A 19,542-nucleotide genomic window follows, 5' to 3' on the forward strand; every position below is an offset into this window, starting at 1 on the left:
GCAAAATCCCAAAACAGAGCCCTTATTTTTGTTATTGAAACGGAAGTGGCTCGCATCGAATAATAAGCATGTTTTGAATGATTCAAAATGGCTTAATATATTGTAGTCAAATACAATGTTGGCCGGTTATTATGGGACGACCTCTTTATACTAGAGCCATGCTGAAGAGGCATTAACAATAATACGTTGAAAGATCGATAAATGGTTAGTTATGGGGTTTAAATTTGGAAAATAGAAGTGAAGATGAGAGACAAATGGAAGATTTTGCAGGAAGACTTTACTCCGTTGGATGTCGTGTACTAATAATAAATACAATAATAACATAAACTTAATGTAATCCTTATTAAGTAATATACTCGAATATACGCTACTTTTATTTTTAATAGAGTTTTTTTATGTTACAATTTGGTCTCGATACACTGTCCAATATGACAAACTTCAAATGGACCTGGATTTAAATTTGATTAACAATATATTGTACATATATTAAAATATATGGTAAAATCTGTCGGTACTGTCTTAATTATTTTTCCATATATCAAATGCTTACAGGATTTTGAAAGAAGTATACAATATGTTTTTATTTTCTATTCTTGATGATTCTGTTTTAATGTATAAAACAGATTTAACGTATGTTGAAGATAGTATAATTAATACGATAATAACCAGTGCTTATTTATAATATTTTATATAAATTACAAAATTTCCACCCTGTGTTATGGATGGTTCGTTGGCTCACGTAAAATGGCAGAATGTTTGTAATCACATAACAATGAGTCCAATAAAAATGTACTCCCAAAAATATTGACCAAAAGTCGAAACCTGCATGACGGCGAAGCATACGGGTATAAGTATTGTTTTTTAAGAAGCTAAGAACTAGCTGTATACAGAACGATATTTTATAGTAACGTGTAATAATTTGTCAAACTCAGAACTATTGAGCTGCGGTAGTTATGACCTTTAAGATTAATATTATAATATAATAGACTAGCATTACTATTATTCCACTCTTTTACATACAGTGTAGTCTTTACAAACAAATTTGAAGGGACCGACCATTTTTTAGTTTTTCGTTATAGAGAGTTTTCGTTATAGGGAAAGTAGAGAAAAAAAACATACTTAATCAATTACAATAATTATATATATATGATAGATAGGTGAGGATAGTGCGTTTAAGAACTAAGTCCAAAATTTCCTACATGCAATGTAATCTAAGAATAATAGCACACGTGTTAATGAAATTAACAATAACAAATGCGAGAAGGCTGTTTATGACCTCAGGTATCTTTCTTAGAAATTTCGGCAACTCAATAGGTTAGTTTTGTAACCTAATTAGAAAAGCAATTACACTTAAGTATGTTGTTGATTTCAAAATATGAAAATAATTTTCTTACGAAGAAATTTTTTCTATCGTATCTCTATCGAAGAGAATGTTTGTTGCGTTAGAAAGAGTGTATTAATATATGGGTTTTGTGTTAAACCAAACAAACTGATTTATACGTTATAGATAGTTTGTCGTTATAACAAAAAACGTTATAAAGAGTTTGCACTGTACTTGTTAAATATTACGAAACGTGATATGCAAATTGACGTAAATCCAGCCTGCTTAAAGTAGCTCTTGTATTCAATAGTTCCGAGTTTTAAAAATGTTTTAAAGAATCTATGATTATAGGGATTAGCCTCATTTTGTTTATAATATAACATATGTGTAGTTATAGGCATAAATCATACTTCATACATGTTAGTCATGATGATGCGGTCTTTGAAATTTTTATATATTAATAATAAAACTATTAAATATGTGCAAAGCGCTCTCGTATTGATAGATTCAGAGTTACAATTCTTGAGTAAAATTACGTCGGGTTCGTAGTAAAAATTAAATTCGAAAAATCTCTCCGATTTTAATGGGTGGTAAGTATCCGGCCGAGTGGTCAATCCATGTTGTTTCTCCAGAGGGTAACGATGGAAGTTCTATATGAATTGTACTGCAGAAAGGACATCAAAGTCACAGACAGTCATATGTCACAGACCAGAGGTGATTGATTCCTTCATTTGTCGTACCTAGGTATCTGACCAATCAGGGAAAAAAAGTCCCCTTTAGAAAATGGTTTTTAAATGAAACTTCTTGCATATGCACATGAGGGTATTTTTTTACGGATGAAACGCAATAATAATACTATTATCGTCACGAAGATGTGCAGCGTTTTTGTCGAATAAAAAGGAAAGAGCGATTGAGAGTTGAGACCGATTGAGAGAGAGTGAGAATGGGCGAACGTAGCATGAAGCTACGCTATTGGTTGTTGTATTCGATTAGTAGTTAAATATTAGAACTTTAGATGGCAATTCTGCCGCATAACGTCTTGTGCAGTAAACGCAGGTTTTCTATTAATTTATATTATCATTAGCACGTATACAGTGTGTAAACAGTGTGAGTATGTGATCATATACTCGTACATGACCATCTATTGGGACTTTTACCTTAGTAATACCTAATTAATTTACAAAGAAGTTTCCCTTCTGACATGTGTACTTGTACTCACGCACTTTTTTTTACTTATTATTAATTGTTCATTTCAGGGCAAATGTTCCTTATGAACCGCTTCTTTGACGGCGAGTTTATGACTTTTGGGCTAGATGTGATAGCCTACATGGAATCTGATCAGGAGGACAGGATTGATCCGATGATTTATATATTTCCTAGGTAATATTTTTCATTAAAATATACTTAAGTTTTCGATGAAATGAATTACCACAACTTAATGTTAATTATTATAATATTGACTCCAAAATAATCTCGAGCAAGAGTATATGAGAAAAGATAAATTTATTTAATTTAATCATTTTTATTTTTACCTTTCAGCTTGTAAGGTCACGTCTATATTTTATAACTTTAAAATTTAGCTAAATACTTATTAACTAACTTTATTACACCAGCTTTCATTAATTTATAATAATATAATATCTCTGTATCTTTCAGAATGGTAAAATGCACATTATTCAACAAGTTCGGTTCGTCGGGCGAGGTTGAGCGCCACGACGCGCTCTGCATTCTGCCGCTGAACGTTGTCAACGAGAAGATCTACGTGTTCCTCTGGTTTTGGTTCGTCATCCTCGGCATCCTAACATTAATCACACTCATCTACAGAATCGTCATCATCTTCTCCCCTCGCATGCGCGTTTACATGATGAGAATGAGATTCAGACTCGTCAGACGAGACAATGTAGACACGATCGTGCGCCGGAGCAAGATGGGGGATTGGTATCTCCTATACATCCTCGGGGAGAACCTCGACTCGGTCATATTCAGGGATATCATGAATGAGTTCGCAAACAAATTAAATCACAACTATCAACATCATATCCACGGTGTTCCTGACGCGTGACCTCCGGTCCCAGGGTGGGTGTTCCACACGTGACTGACGTCGTTACAGCGCCACATGGACCCTCCCGTCTGAGTGCGCTGTAATTCATAAAGTGTCAATAGACTTCAAAATTTCCTCGTTCACATATGAACATTAACTTAGCGGACCTATACGATGGCCTTGAGGCACCCCACGCCCACGCTGGACAATGCAAGCCGCGGAGTGTACTTGTATATCAAAGAGAGTTGTTAAGCTGTATTTGTAAACTTAATAGTGCAATTCTAAAAAGCAATAATAGATTGTACTTTATGTTTAAGAACGTGATCTCAGGATGAATTCTGTCAAAAGCCTTTAAAAGTCATCGGAGACGGCTGTCCCGTTAGAGTGTCTAGTGTTCAACTTTTAGAAGTACTTTTACTAGTAGTTTGGCTGCTCTTAGAAATTGTTTGTCGAGACCGCTTCGTTTCTATAAACTAGCGAATATATTGAAGATAAGCACACAGATAGCACACCACTTGTCTTTTTACACGATTTCTCACTTGCAGCATGTTCAGGTTCAGACCAATATGAAATAAAGCAATAATTAAATATTTAATCAATGATGTAAGATGGTTAGATTTAAGGACAATTGGCAATAAACTGACGACACAGCAGTGTCAGAACTTTTGCGCGTCAAAAGACATTAACGAAATCGCAAAACGAATGAGTAATTTGAAATAAGAATAAGTGGAGTTGTAAGTAAATTTTCTTATATACAGGTTGCTCATTTAGTTGGTTATTAAATTCGAAATGCGACTGAAAGAAAATCGTCTAAAAAGATTTTCTATCAACGGAATGAAACAGGAATACTATCTGTTACATCTAGGTGATATCTGAAATAGATTTCGGCTTATTTCGGCTCTATTTCAGAACGCTCTAGATCAAGAAGGTATCAACTAAAATGTTAGAAGGGAAACGTCGGGAAGTTGTTGTGTTTAATAATTAGTAGTTTCTAATATAAGTGTAAAGGTTGTTTGTCTGTAACGATGTAATGTTAGTCTCACTGATTTTCTTTACTTGCCAATTGATATTAGCTAACTCAGAAATATACTATAAAAATTATTATATACACCAATACTGCCATTGGACTAGAGTTAATTGAACATTAAGGATAGTGCATTTAAATTTAATATTTATATTATACTGTTAGCGCTTAGCTCTGGAAGCTTGTATAAGATTGTGCGGTTACGGAGATCAAGCGAATCCGAATCCAAAGAGTATTCAATATATCTCTTTCTAATTTCAGATCTAAGCGCAAAACCATTTATTTCTAGTCACTTGAGTACGTCGGTTTAGACATGGAATGGATAGCTCTGACAAAAATCTGAGAGGCAGAGACAATACGTGTCTACTGTCTACAGAACTTATTTGACAGATCTTCCATTCTCTATGTCAGGTCGACATAATAAATCATGCGATAATTTATTGAATGACAGTATTGTATTTAGAATCATAAACGCCAAATATTGTGCCAAATAGAGGGATGTCAAGAAAAGAAGTTACCGCGAGAGATACCAAATAAATTATGGAAAAATATTTTCTATCGTTTTATTTTTATACCTTTTTTTACAAAAGTACGACTCCCACCTTAAAACAATCAGTTCATCATAAATCCAGTGGAGAGGCAAAAAGGGAAAGTAAAGAATTTTTTTAAGGCCCTATTTTTTTGAGTAATTAGTAGAAGGCGTACTCAGGGAAATTTTAGTTATGTATAGCACACATGTATCACTGATTCAGTTTATTAACACATACAAATACAATATTTTTATAACAGTTTTTATCGAACACAGTTGGATATGCGAGCTACATACACTATGTAGTTCGGTAATAGTTTCATATTTTTGGGATAGCCTGGTGCCAGTATCTCTAGACATCAGCCAGCCCAACTTAATTAGAATTCCCGAATTCAATACATCTTTCATTTCGTTTATTTTTAACCTGAAAGCGGCTACGATGCGGCTTTAGCAAGAGACTGAAGGAAGAGGAATCGTACCACTACGAAGAGCCATACATTTACATACATACCAAATGGTAAAATATAATTTAAGAGTTCTAAAAACAGTATCTTATGGTGTTAGGCCGCTACATAACTACCCTTCGTATCCAAACCCTTACTAATTTTTTTACCTCATACATACCAAATTTCAAACAAAAATACGAACAACTAATACCGGAGTGTCACCATGCACTGGACAATAACCCTGACAAACAAGGTTCCCCTCTTGGCAACGATGCTGCCGACGAGCTTGCAATGAGAGCATCCATCCCATCCCTTCTCGCCAGAGCGAACCTGGATTCCAAAATCACAAAATGCGGACTGCAGACACTCTGTGGCACTGCCAGTAGTATACCCGCTAGTGACAAAGCGACTTCTAAGCCTGAACAGAATTAATCTCAAATTACATACAGTAGGGATAATTACGGGCCACTGTCTCCTAAATAAACAACTCTTTGGTGCGACAGTCCTTTGTGCAGAGGCTGTTTCAGAGCAGAGGAATCAGTCACAAAAGTAGCCCAAGCCAAAAAACCCCAGCAGGGTTCGTGACTATCCCAAAAAGCTCCTAAATCCTCGGAGCAGTTAGGTCACCCCGTGAAGCCCGCTAAGTGCCCAGGAAACTTCTGAGCTTCTGGGTTGACCTATGCTGGCTTAATTAGCCAGGACTTAACGCAAAACGGAATGGGCATGTAACTGCGGCAACTGAGTCTAAAACAATACAAAATATAATTAAGATGCAGCGTTGTGACTTAGCACTAAGTATTACTCCTATATATCAAAAACGTCTTTGACAGCTAATATACCTTATAACAATACACTTTATGCTAAACCGTATACGTGCACTAAAGATTTATCTTTGTTTTCCTGATTTTTTAATATTTAGCGGTATTGGCACAAGCTTGCTATTCAATAGGATGAAATAAATATTGAGTTAGCGTACGTTCGCAAAGGATGCCAAAATGCACGTACTTAGTTCCAACGCTGCAGGCACTGATAAAATTTTAAACAGTTCTCTTTTGACTCTGCTAAACATGTTACTTTAAACTTGCTGTTATATATTTTCGTAAAAAAATCGTATAAAATCGATCTTAGAAAGGTTTTTTCAATATCTTTTTAGTTAATCCAATACATTATTTCATGTACTGGAGGCAGACAGCACTAAGTCTGTTTTTGAATCTTGCCCTTAATAAGAGGTAAATCGGAGTATGGACTTACATATTCTTGTACCAAAAGATATCAAGCTACTTTAGCTGAAGATATAATATTTTAAATAATTTAGCTTATATCACAAGAAGCGATTTATGGATACTTTCGAATTCAGATTAAACATTGCTTTTTAACAAAAATAAAAATTATTTCATTATCATAAAGATTAATATCTTTCCACTAACTTCGATTTTGTTCCCATTGGAGTAAACCTTGGGCCGTTTGGTTAAAGTGCACAGGCGCTAATTAAAGATTTAAGTTGGCGCCTGGTAGATAATACCGGTGACCACAGAGCTTGTGCTATCCTCCCTCAACGAATAAGTATCGCAATACAGCGGGGAAATGCTGCCAGCGTTAAAGTTTATTTATTTATTTATTAAGTTACACTGCCACAGGCATTTAATTATTTAAAATTTATTTTCCTTAATTTTTAATTAATTTTATTATTACTATGTAGGTTAAGAATATTGTAAATACGACACAAATTATTTTTATAAAATAATATAACAAGAAAAATATTTACTCAATAAGATGTCGTATATATTAATACTAATCATGATCTATACTTCTCTTTCTATTAAATTGGTTACGAATTCAAAGACGTGACAAGAAGATAACACGTTTCTTGTTAAGAGACTGATTTATTCCATTGCACACGGACTGAATTTATAAGAATCGCATTATATTATATCTCTTCTACTTCTGGTTGACATCTTTGTTTCATCCCGGACCCGCAATCCTCGCAGAGTGGATCCAGTTGTTGTACTAATTAAATCGGGCCAAGCGCGTTGGACATCGGTTACACGCACGTTTGTATGTCGAGGGGTCCACATGGCCCCGGACGACAAGCTTCTCTTCAAGATTAATTCCTTGAGATATGCCCAAAGTATTTCTACTCGTATATCCGTATAGAAATACTTTTGGTACCGGCTACGGTCAGATGACATCTTCAAAGTTCTTATTCTAAAATTGGTATCCGTTATTCGATTTTATGGGAGATTATGAACTAGTTTACCATTGCTTTCTACATTATGGTATCACAGACTCAGTGGCTACGATAATCCTTTAGTAAACCGGTTTTGAAAGAATTCCTTGCGCTTCGCCATGGTACGGATGGGCTCTTCTACTAATTTGGCCGTACTGCTCCTCCACCGTTATTGTCCCGTAACCCCAAGTAAGGGATCTCTATTACACCCCTAGAGCTGGGTCCCTATTCGAACTCGACTCCCTCCGACAATGTAGCGATGTACAGTCCGCGACTTGGACGCGCCGAACATGAGTTACCCCGGCGAAATATCGAGAAGGTAGCTCTATTTTCTTGGGACCGGGATAGCGGTCTCGGTCTCGTCTCGGAGCCTTTATTCATAATTAGTTACAACAAGGTTTTGGTTGGTTCTTGTTTTTTAGTATATAGTATTATGTTTATAGTTAAATTTTGTTTTTGGTATTAAGTTACTACGAATATAAAATTAAAATCAAACATAATTTATTTTTTTATTATGAATTAATAAAATGATCCCTGAATTAATTTCTAAGTACATGCAAAGTCTCTCATTATTTCTCACTGATAGCAAAGTTTCTCGGAAATGTTATTCTAATAGTATAAAAACCGAGTGCGATTATTAGATAATATTACACTTCATCAAAATGTTCCGATCAGTTGTCGTATTTTTAGCTGTGATAACTGTGACCTTTGCAAGTCTTGCGTTTATGGTACCGGATCCTAAGCCAGATAAATTCAGTAAGTGACAATTTTAAAAGCAAATATTGTTTTACGGAATTCAAAGAATATTTATTGTCTAATTTTGAATACACACAAAGAAATAAAAATATATAAAACTCATATACGTAATCAGGTTTTTTTTTAAGTTTACCTGGATTTATTGTGCTTAAAACTAGTGCTAGTTATTTAATATTTCAGCAGCAAACCCCTAAACTTTACTCAAATATGCGCAAGATTAAATTAGTTAATACAAGTACGTGTACTATGTACGTGTTTGGAAACGGGGTTTAAAAGAAGTAAACCATTGTTTGTGAGTAAACCGTAATCGTTACATTATCGGCTAACAGTAATGGCACCGTAGGTTTTGGAACCAAAAAATTATATTCAGATCCGGATCGCATGTAGTCGGGAAGCATTGAGAATCGTAGGTAGGAGCTTATTGTATTTAAAAACGATATCAAGCGAACGATTCTTTAACCACTACTATTACAGAGGACATAGAGGGATGCTATGTAAAGGACAATGACGCCGTCATACCGCTTGGCCAGTTTGTTCCATCTAAAACTAGCTGTATTGGGTACAGATGCGGAGAAAACTATGTTACCGTTGAATCGTAAGTGAATTTCAAGAATAATCTTCTTTAGATTTATAAAAAATAACACAACTTCAACTTCTTCGATTATCCTTAAAGAGTTGTAGCAATCATAATTATCATCATCCATTGATAAAGTCTCAGATTCCATCTTCTTCAACACCTTTATTATATAGGCAAGTAGGTGATCGGCTGTTGTGCCTGACAACTGACTGGAACAAATGCACGTTTGATAGTAGAAACGTTATCATATAAAATGATCCCCACTTGTATATAAGTGTAATGGAATCAAAAACTAATCGCACATTAATATGTTTCTTCAGCTAAACATTTGCATAAAATGACATAGAAATATAATTACTTGGTGGAACCCTGGTTTGAACAGTTGATAATAGAAGCGTGAACGCATAAAAAGATTATAAGTAACTCATTAAATTGCATACAACTTCTCGCATAGTTCGTAGAATCGTAACTAAATAAAACTATGAATAATGTAAATGATTTTGCATTAATCGCTAATAGCTACGATCCGTCGCTAATCTGCAAACAGTTATAATCTCTTTGTGGCTGGTAAAAAGTTAAACATGAGTTCCAGTGAAACTTGTAAAGCTGCTTGTATGCTCAATTTTAATGAAATCCAATTTCTTTTACATGTATGAGGAATTGTTAACGTCCAAGACATCGATAAGAATATTTTATTCCCATATATATTTAAATCTGGTCTTGGTAATTCTTATCACATAATTTCCTTAATACATAAGAACATTAGCCTTCTGAACCTGAGCGTCGATGATTAGATAAACATGATTATAATAATACGAAAAAATTTGGTGGTCTCTATATAATCGATTAATATCTTAATACAGAGAGCGATGAAGGAAATACAAACTTTTCGCAAGAATTTTGCTAGTCGTGATACCACATAGATATATTTCAACTACCCTAAACATCTTTTATCGCGAGCAGTGTTGACCTAGTGGCTTCAGCATGCGCTTGTAATCCGTGAAGTCGTAGGTTTGAACCCCAGCTTTGCTCTAATGGACTTTCTTTCTATAAGCGCATTTAACATTTGCTTGAAAGTAGATAGAGAACATCGCGAAGAAACCGGCATGCCTTTGATCAAAAATGTCGACGGCGTGTGTCAGGCACAGGAGGCTGATCGCTGATTGTCTATTAAGAAAGATAAATGATCATGAAACAGATACAGAAATCTGAGGCCCAGACGTTAAAGCTTGTAGCGCCGCTTAAAAATTGTTGTATACGTCTTATCGTGTAATTATTTTTCATGTAATGTTTTTTTTTCAGTTGCAGTGTTGCCTTTGCGGTGCCTCCTTGTAAATTAGTAAAGCATGAAGATGTCAACTTATACCCGTACCCTAAATGCTGTCCTACTATTGAATGTTAACCTAATAAATGAAAATACCTAAAAAAATGGCATTTATTATTACATACAAATATTATAAGTGGGCAGCCAACTGGAATTTCCAGATTAATATTGACTGTAAGCATATTTACATTTATGCTTTAGTATAAATAATATATAGATTTGTTTTCTCGTACCGGATTTATTAAACGTAATTTAAAACATTAGCTTCACGCCGTCTGGAGTAGATAAATCATTACTAGACGTTATTGATTGCCAATAAAACTTACCTCGAACGTTTTTAGATTTTAATGACATACATATGCTAGTGATTCCTAAAAAGATTTAAACCTATACCTAACCTTTTTGAGCTTTTATAAACACTTTTTCCTAACTAGCACTATCAATTGGACATGGCCTTTTCAATAATAATAATAAATCATTGATTTGCAACAAAGTGGTACATTTATATTGATCAATTATAATAATCCACACAATCAGCCACACAAAAATAGGCATGCAAATAATAAGAACATCTGTCATAATAATAAGTAAAGCTATTTATAATTGTCAAACTTATAGGCCAAATATTCGCCTAATCACCTTCACCTTGAAAACATAACATGGCAGTGATCTATAAATTCTAGGAAGGTGATTAAATATTCTTATAGCCCTGTATTGGTAGGCGGTGGTAGCGGACTATCGAAAGTGTACGGCATTTATCTTTTATTGAAGATTGTCTAAAGTATTAATAACCTGTGTTATTGCCGTACAGATAAAAGTCACCGGAAAATGACTCTTTTCTGAGGAAAGTAATTTACCCCATACACCTATGTGTTCCACAAAAAATGTACGGCATGCTGGAAAATGTTATCTATTTGTGAAGTACTCTCAAGATCATTTAATTTTATGTTGTTTCATATCATCATCACCTATATGCTAATCAGACATATGTTGCGACCCTTGGCTTTCGACCGCTCCGCTGGGAATATGTACGGCGTTTACGGGTAAAGTATCTGTATATGTGTCCAAAAGGAATCACACAAATGCCGTACAGTAATAAATGACCTATATTGCTTCTGCAACTGTCGTCGAATTAAAAATTTGCACCGACTTCCGGCACCATCACTTTTGTACGGCACTAGGTTTTTCGACATTTATTTTTAATCATCTATACACTTATAACAAAGCCGTACATTAATAATTAGTCGAAATTCCCCCATTGTACCTGAGAAAGTCCATTGACTCACGTACTCACATGTACCGCTCAGAAATGACGGCATAGTGATCAGAGCTATTTTCAGATATAGTAACAGCCTTCTAAGCGTAATTCAGGTTGGGTCATTTCACAGGTATTTTTTGTTCATGGGCTTGTGGTCTATAATTTTTCATGTAATGTTTTCAGTTGCAGTGTTGCCTTTGCGGTGCCTCCTTGTAAATTAGTAAAGCATGAAGATGTCAACTTATACCCGTACCCTAAATGCTGTCCTACTATTGAATGTTAACCTAATAAATGAAAATACCTAAAAAAATGGCATTTATTATTACATACAAATATTATAAGTGGGCAGCCAACTGGAATTTCCAGATTAATAGTTACCGAGTTCGTAAAAAATTGGTCTACAGCTTATAAGAGGTCCAACGCCCATGATAGAGTTTTCAAAGAGTACTAATTCTAAAAAAGCCGGCTCAAGCTCTTAACATCAGATAATCTTCTGCAAGTTTGGTGAGCAATATTTACGACAAAATAGTAATGTAATATATATAAAACTATCAAAAATACTTCTTCTATACTTTTTAACATTATTAAACGTTTTACTTGTCTATTTGATATATGAATGTATCATGCTCTAACTGAACTATACGACATGTGCAATGTGCATGTTTCGTATTAATTCCGAATTTAAATTACAGGCTAATAAGTTGGCGATGATAAAATGGCTCAAAAAACTTTGATCTATAAATCTTATATAAATAATATCTGTTATCTGCAAATATGTCTGACATTCAAGTTATATCATAGGTCAAGGTAAACTATGTATTACGTCAAGCTTATGCATTTAAAACAAGACAAACATATGTATAATCATATAAGATGATTTATATATACACATGCTGCGAAAACACCTTAGAGTTTGACATCTAAGTAAAGGATATTTCAAATATGGTTTAGATATATTATTACACATTTTCCGTATTTAATTATTTGTTTCATTTCATTATTTATCTATATTTATAAAACATACATAATGAGATATTAATAAAGCGAGCAACATACTTTGCTTGTAGAAGCATAATATTGGAAATACATGCTAAGAGTTGAATCAAACTCTTATATTTTTCTATTCACGATAATCAAGTTAAAAGAGCAGTGTAAGGGGTTGTCCATTAATCACGTGATGTTTTTTTTTCGAACAAGCCCCCCCCCCCCTCGAACCTCACGTAATTAATGGAAAGCCCCAAGCTAAGTAGGCTTTATTGAAGGCCTACATGAAGAGTATCTATCGAATCTTCTGACTGAATGCCTCAGAAGAAATCAATTTACATCGACACTGAAAACTGGGGGTCTAGTCCTGCTGAAAAAGCCACCTCAATTAACGACTTGTTCAGTTACGTCCGGTCACGGCTATTTCGGTAGATAATAATTGCAGAGTAGTGGGGCGCACCGCACCTACTTGCCACCACTGTGACCAAAATGTCGATGACACCAGGGTATTTTGGGCTCCTTGCGTCTAAAACAAGATATGCTGATGCATCTCTGCAAGCACTGGAGGCGACCTCCCCCAACGAAGGCGGATGGGGCGATTTGAGAATAACCTTTCCTGTAACAACAAACCATTCATGCTCGCTGTTACAGCGTCTCATCAAGAGCGCGTGTTGGTGGTGCAGTGGGGATTTAGTGGGTATGCACGGATCGCGAGTCCCACATAAACATCCGCCCCATGCATTTCCCCACTTAAAAAAAATACGCGAAGAGTAGATAGCATATTATCATTGCTAGATCATCCTTCATGACTTTGAAAAAATTTTCAAATTATCTATTTAAAGATATTTGCTAGGTCTAGGGTTCAATAATAAAGGTAATAAAATAAAAATACCCAATAAAAAAATCAAAGTCATATATTCAACTTACACAAAAAATATCATTTACGGATACATTCAAAATACGTAAATAAATTAAATTACAAAAAATTTGCTAAGTTAATCATTTAAACTAAATACAAAATAAAAACTAAAATAAATGCGAGTATGATAGCGTTTATAAAAACTAAATTTATAGTTTTTATAACACAATTACCATTTCTTAGAACTAAGCCATTTTGAACTTTATATTTATTCATTTATTCATGTCTTCCTTTAATATTTTGCGACGGAATTTCTTATAAATCATAGTATACCATAACCAAAGCAAGATTGTTTCAAGATTACGTTTAATTAATTACATATATTATATTTAAAGATAAAATACACGTAAAAGGGGTGCTGTATCCTGCAGCTGTAACGGCATGAAAATCGGCTAAAGTCGTTAGATGCGTAGGAATCAGTTGTAACGGGAATATTAAGAGATTCTGAGCCGAGACTTAGCACTAAGTTCGACTCCCTATGTCAACTACGTGACAATCGGAAGTCATACTTACTGCGGTCTTTCTAATCGAGTTACAAGCCGACGAAAATATTAATCTTGCTCGGTCATGATAACCAGAACTTATAAGATTATTCAAGTCTTGTCAAATCCCAGACCCCCCAAGCTCAGACCGGAAAACATATATCCAATAATTTCTATATAAATCATACAAATTAATATATAGTTTGTCATAATCATGAGACATAAAAACTACACACACAGCTTTCAAATGTCATTCATTTCGAGAACTTTAATCAAAATATGAAAATTCCAATAAAATCTCATTTAAACAATTACAATTTCAATTCGAGCATTTTGAGATTTCATACCCACCGATACAAAAATGTCATTCACAAAGTATAAACATTACGAACAATATAGGCACATCCAACGTAGCGAGGTTTTTGAGCCAGTTTCAATTATTCGATGCTTAAATGTTAGTTAAGCAATGGCCTATGTATGAAGGCATTATTTATTATAAAAAAACACTTACCTCACCTTATAAACAATGTTTTTTAGGTTAAACAAATAAAATCTGGGGCAGCCGCACAGCAGGCGAAAAAAAAACGGCTCAAATATAAGAGAAAAGTCTCTTATATTTCCAACCAACTTCCATTTTGTTCCCTTTGGAGAACTCTCGGGCCGTGGGTTTCAAGTGCACAGGCGCTAATTAAATTAAGTTGGCGCCTGGTAGATAGTACCGGTGACCCCAGAGCTGGTGCTTTCCTCTCTCAACTAATAAGTATCGCAATACAGCGAGGAAATGCTGCCAGCGTTAGTTGCCACAGGGACAAAACTATTATATATTTATTATGTAGTAGTAGGTGAAGTAGGTGTGTATGTAGGTGAAGAAAATAGTAAATACTGTATCTATCGAATTATCAATGTGCATAATTTTAATATTTAATGTTAATTTCGCTACCTCGCTACGACTTAACAGACATCAGTCTCCTTACATTTTGTAAAAACATCAAAACACATAATGAACACAGTCTTTTAGGGCCAATTTCATGATATTCCGTATCATTAAAACACTTCAAAAGCACGCAAAGGACCTGATAGTCTTAATTATCAAATGCGTTTACGTATACGCAAAATATATTTTAATATTTAAAATGGATGCAACACAACGTGAGGAGTGCGTATATTTTGTTTGTAATCTTAAATCTGATGATTTAATATTTTAAACGCAAAAAAAAATTATCAGTCTTGCTTTTGCAAAACATTGCTACGTTTTAAATTACGCAACTCGCTAATTAATCTGATCAAACTGAGGGTACAATCCATAAAGCTGTATGTACAAGAGGAAGTTGAATAGAAATTTATAATAAAACATCGAAGATAATTTTCTAAGGCATTTCAGAGTTACTACCGGTGAGCGCCATCTATCTGAATTAGAGTTAACTACCTTGAAAGATAGCTTAAGCATCTCTATATTTTTTACTATTTACTATTTATAAAAACATGAATTTCTTAATTTATTAATTCAAAACTGTGTTCTTAATTCCATGTTTGATTTAAAATAAGTTTACGGTAGTTCTGAATAGATGGCGCTTTTTCAATATATTCGGAGGTATGCATGAGGTGTCTCTAAAATTAAATCTTTAGATTTGAAATATAAATGTATCTCGTATATATGTTTGTTTACAATATAAAACTACGTCTTAATACATGTAGGATGGTGACCTGTTATAAGTTATTTTCCAATAAAATAAGTTCTCACTGTTAGTTCTTAATAAACAACTGCTATAATCTAACCTAAATAAGAATATATAAATCATTTAAAACTTAATTCAAGCATTTGATATGCGTAGCAACTTACACAACCACAGATACTTATAAAAAATGTTATCGCATTTGGCACTCTGAATTACATGGAAATTTTCGGAGTTTACTATACCAGACAATCACAAAATCAGGTCCCCTTACAATGAAATATTAAACCCAGTTATACATAGGGCATAGTCCAACTGCACTTTGACTATTCATTTGTCTCTTTTCAACACAGTAAACACAATGTGACAGAAAGAGAGAAAAGAGCATTTTAGTAAGTGCAATTTTTTTGTGGAATACTTTGTATTAAAGTCAATTCGTAATGTTAGAACATTTAAATCCATTAAATGAGTTATATTTAAATGAAATATTAATACAACCTAATACCTTGTATAGGGTACAAATCAGTCGCCTAAAGTTGAGATAACTCTAAAGCAATACAAAATCAAGTAAAACCCGATTAAGATGCCATTTTGGCTGAGTGAAATTGGTCTTTAATAATTGCTACTTTTAATATAATAATATTGCTAGTTTTTCTATAGAAATAAACATTGGATTCAAATACGTGTCAGAAACTAAATTGTTGTATATTCGAGCTGTCAAAACTGAATAGTATTGACGTGTTTACAAAACTACAACATTAAAAAAAACTGTGTGTACTTATGTACACACGTTAGAAGTACATACTTCTTTGGCGTAATAATTTTCTTCGAGCTAGAGGGACGTTTCCCTCTTCGAACTGCATTTTTATTTTCTATTTTAATGGCAACTTCCAATCGAAACGATGTAATATGTACTAATCATGATATTTTACAATAAACACTATGTTTTTTATCACATTGGAACGGGTTTTCTTGTATAGACATCATTATGTTGGTTTAAATAAACACGACTCTGAAAAACACTACGCCATGACAGACAATGCAACTTGTCGATAAAACAGAGCAAGCGACAACTAGCGGCCGAGACTGTTTTACCGACTTAGAACAAATATTCAGGGTTTTTTGTGACGGTGTGCGATTTTTCCCTAAGGCGCCAAAAGAAGTATAAATTCAATCCGGGTTTTAAATACCCTTTCATAGAGAGATTAGTAACATTAGGCTTTTGGCTTTTTTTTGATATTTAAACGGGTTTTACTTTAAGTCTTAAACAGTCATGGAAATTGAGATTACATGGCCAAAATCCAGCGACATAACGGAAGTTTAACTTTGAGAACTAAGACCGTTAGATAGCTGTTTGAGACATAAATTGTGAGATTTCGAAAGCAAGATCTTAAACTTGATGAACCAATTTTTCACCTAGTTTCAGAAGATTATTAAAAATTACCATCCGTAATAACAACGACACGTAAATCGTAACATAAAAATAAGCTTTCATTTCGCTCTATAAACTTTACGACTCGTTGAGATTACGATTGGTTTTTATATAGGCATCAGTGATTGATGCTATACAATCATATTTGAGCACAAATAAATTCGAATACGTCACGAATGTTGAAACCGAACTTGGCGTAGAAATTAATAGATCAAAAATAGATTTATAATAAGTATTTTTTGACGTGACGTGACAATAAATCAATGAACGCCGGCTGCACGCACGAAAAAGCATGACTCATTGTCCCGTTACGCTCACTGTCCCGTTACGCGCATTGTACGCTTGCGCCGCAACTGTCTTCCACTCGAAAACTTAAGTATGCAATCATTTCATCAATGTTTTGTTATGACGTTACGAACTATCGCCCGTAAACCGACTTTACAGACACCATTTTTAGTGGTGTACCAACCCCTTAAATTCTTGGCTTGAGATTTCTACAACTGTCATTGATCTTAATAAGCAAGTAGGGGTTTGTTTAAGATATTATAACATATAGATTACCTTACGATGTTTCTTCAGAATTTGAGAAAATATTGAGCAAAAAGAAAACTAACTCCATGAGAATAACAAGACCTATTTATATCAAGTCAATATTAAAAAAAAACACAGAAATTAATCAAAAAGCTTCAATAAGCAAAAATTGCTAGGAACGTATTGATTTTAGAGTTAATATAATTTGAGCAGCAATTCGAGTCATCCGTATTCGTTATATACGATTGAGAACGTATACGTTTATCACATGTAAACTTTTTATAAAGACTTTGATTTAATAAGTTTGGATTTATAAAATTAAAAAAGTAATAATCTACGCCAAGTACTGCAAAAACAGCCTATTGGAATTGACCACGTGATGGCAAGTTGGGTTCGAATAGATTTAGCCATGTCAAGTAGAGCTAAACCTTTCTGAGCCCTTAACTTAATTATTGCCAAATTAGGCTGAATGGTGTTGTCGAAATCAAGTTAGGCCGGGTTTGGCCAAGTTATGAATGGCCAAAAGAGGCCAAATGAAGCCAAGAAGCTCCAATAAACTATATATAAGGCTTATCACGATGTCATACACTGAGCACGGCTATTGTTTGCGGCGGACGTCACGCTCGCGGTCCACTCTTCTCTCCCATGCGTTTTACAAGCTCCGCTATCAGTTCCCTGGAAAATTAACAAAAACATTTTAGCGGGAATTATTCTTTCGATATGATTTATTTGTGTACAAAGAAAATGGGGGGTTCAATTGAGGAAGTCAAAGACTAAGTTTAAAATCATATATCCATGAGAGATTTTCACTTAGCGCTTCGAGTTGCCTTCTTAAAATTTAATTATTAATAATTATTATTTATCAATAATAATATTCTCTTGCAGACTTAACATAGAACGCATAGATAGATAATTTTCTATTCCATATATGAATTATATCTCACTATTTAACTATATATTGGTTACGAGGTTTTTTTGTTTTGAAGTTAGGGAAAAATTATGAGAGTAATTTTAACGATCCGCGTATACACCGTCACAAAAAACCGACACCTGAAGTTAGAATAGTCAACATTTTAAAATAAAAAATTTCCATTTCTTTAATTATGTAGAAATAATTTTTTGGTGATATTTAAATAAACCTTTTTTCTATTGTTACGCCAAAGAAGTATAACTTCTAACACGTGTACACACATGTTTTTTTTTTAAATTATGGTACATATTGTTCGTTCCATACATTGTCTCTTAAAGTTATATGTTATATGTCTATTATAATTTAATTACCCTGCGGAATTCGTACCTGTATATCAACGGATCCATATTCCTGGCCAACATATAAAGCAGCCACCAATCACCAACATCGGTCCTTCGTGATATGAAAACCGCTGATTCCATCGGAATCGTACGAGCGCGTGCGTGTAATAGGCGCGGTCGTATTGATGGCACGAAGAGTATTACTAGCCTGAAAACGAATTTCAAGCACGCGTGACCACAAACAAACCCTGATACAGAGCGTTCCAGTATTTGGAGTAAAAAACAATTTGAAAGTATGGAAGATGATAAATAAATTACACACAGTCAAGAGTATGAAGCGTAAAATTTGTTTCGCGAATAAAGATATTAAATCTTTATTTTTATTTATTTTCTTATTATTAACTAACTATCAATTACTTAAGATGTCATGTGGAACATGGTGTAATCGTTACAGCTCCTTACAAACATTGTGTAAAACAAAAATCTTGGCGATTAAAGGCGGTGAGTTTATTGCCAGTTCTTTTCCTCCGTTCTACGCCCTTGATTTGAGAACTGGCAGTAAATAAAATTAGAATACGTGTGTCTGTTTTTGACGTGATTTGATTTGAATAAAATAAAATCACAAAAATAGGCTATTTCATTAAAAGTTATTTGATACGTTAATTGCGATAATTCTTCGATAAATCGATATTTTGGGTTACATAGTCCCGACGCATCCCTTAGCGACGCCCTTTTGATTGATTAACTAATTCCAGCAATAAAAACGA

The 19,542-nt window shown here is 34.1% G+C and overlaps 3 protein-coding genes across 6 annotated transcripts in view; 2 read left to right on the forward strand and 1 right to left on the reverse strand.

The window, feature by feature from the left end:
• The window catches only part of LOC125063573 (innexin shaking-B), a 75,305-nt gene extending 70,558 nt beyond the window's left edge, over positions 1 to 4,747 (forward strand). For all 4 annotated transcript variants that reach the window (XM_047670083.1, XM_047670081.1, XM_047670082.1 and 1 more), the window contains 2 exons: positions 2,578 to 2,701; positions 2,978 to 4,747. In XM_047670083.1, the coding sequence (XP_047526039.1) occupies positions 2,578 to 2,701; positions 2,978 to 3,383 (530 nt within the window). In that variant the 3' untranslated portion in view covers positions 3,384 to 4,747. The remainder of the gene's footprint in view (positions 1 to 2,577; positions 2,702 to 2,977) is intronic.
• Positions 4,748 to 8,200: 3,453 nt separating this feature from the next.
• LOC125063733 lies at positions 8,201 to 11,813 on the forward strand. Its single transcript, XM_047670314.1, has 3 exons — positions 8,201 to 8,344; positions 8,819 to 8,939; positions 11,687 to 11,813. The coding sequence occupies exons 1-3, from the start codon at positions 8,251 to 8,253 to the stop codon at positions 11,784 to 11,786; spliced, it is 315 nt and encodes a 104-aa protein (XP_047526270.1). The 5' UTR covers positions 8,201 to 8,250; the 3' UTR covers positions 11,787 to 11,813.
• A 3,342-nt stretch (positions 11,814 to 15,155) lies between these two features.
• Positions 15,156 to 19,542, reverse strand: part of LOC125063465 (innexin inx1) — a 41,282-nt gene continuing 36,895 nt past the window's right edge. Inside the window, exons 7-8 of the mRNA XM_047669919.1 lie at positions 18,822 to 18,983; positions 15,156 to 18,199 (exon numbers count right to left, since the gene is read on the reverse strand). Coding sequence (XP_047525875.1) covers positions 18,142 to 18,199; positions 18,822 to 18,983 — 220 coding nt within the window. The 3' untranslated portion in view covers positions 15,156 to 18,141. The remainder of the gene's footprint in view (positions 18,200 to 18,821; positions 18,984 to 19,542) is intronic.

Source organism: Pieris napi, chromosome 3 (assembly GCF_905475465.1).
Source record: "Pieris napi chromosome 3, ilPieNapi1.2, whole genome shotgun sequence".
NCBI lineage: Eukaryota > Metazoa > Arthropoda > Insecta > Lepidoptera > Pieridae > Pieris > Pieris napi.

Excerpts from the sequence above, each read along its gene's own strand:
- LOC125063733 (XM_047670314.1), top strand. The coding sequence starts at position 8,251 with ATGTTCCGATCAGTTGTCGTATTTTTAGCTGTGATAACTGTGACCTTT. Across the intron at positions 8,345-8,818 it reads TCCTAAGCCAGATAAATTCA|AGGACATAGAGGGATGCTAT; the intron begins GTAAGTGACAAT and ends CTACTATTACAG. Across the intron at positions 8,940-11,686 it reads AACTATGTTACCGTTGAATC|TTGCAGTGTTGCCTTTGCGG; the intron begins GTAAGTGAATTT and ends TAATGTTTTCAG.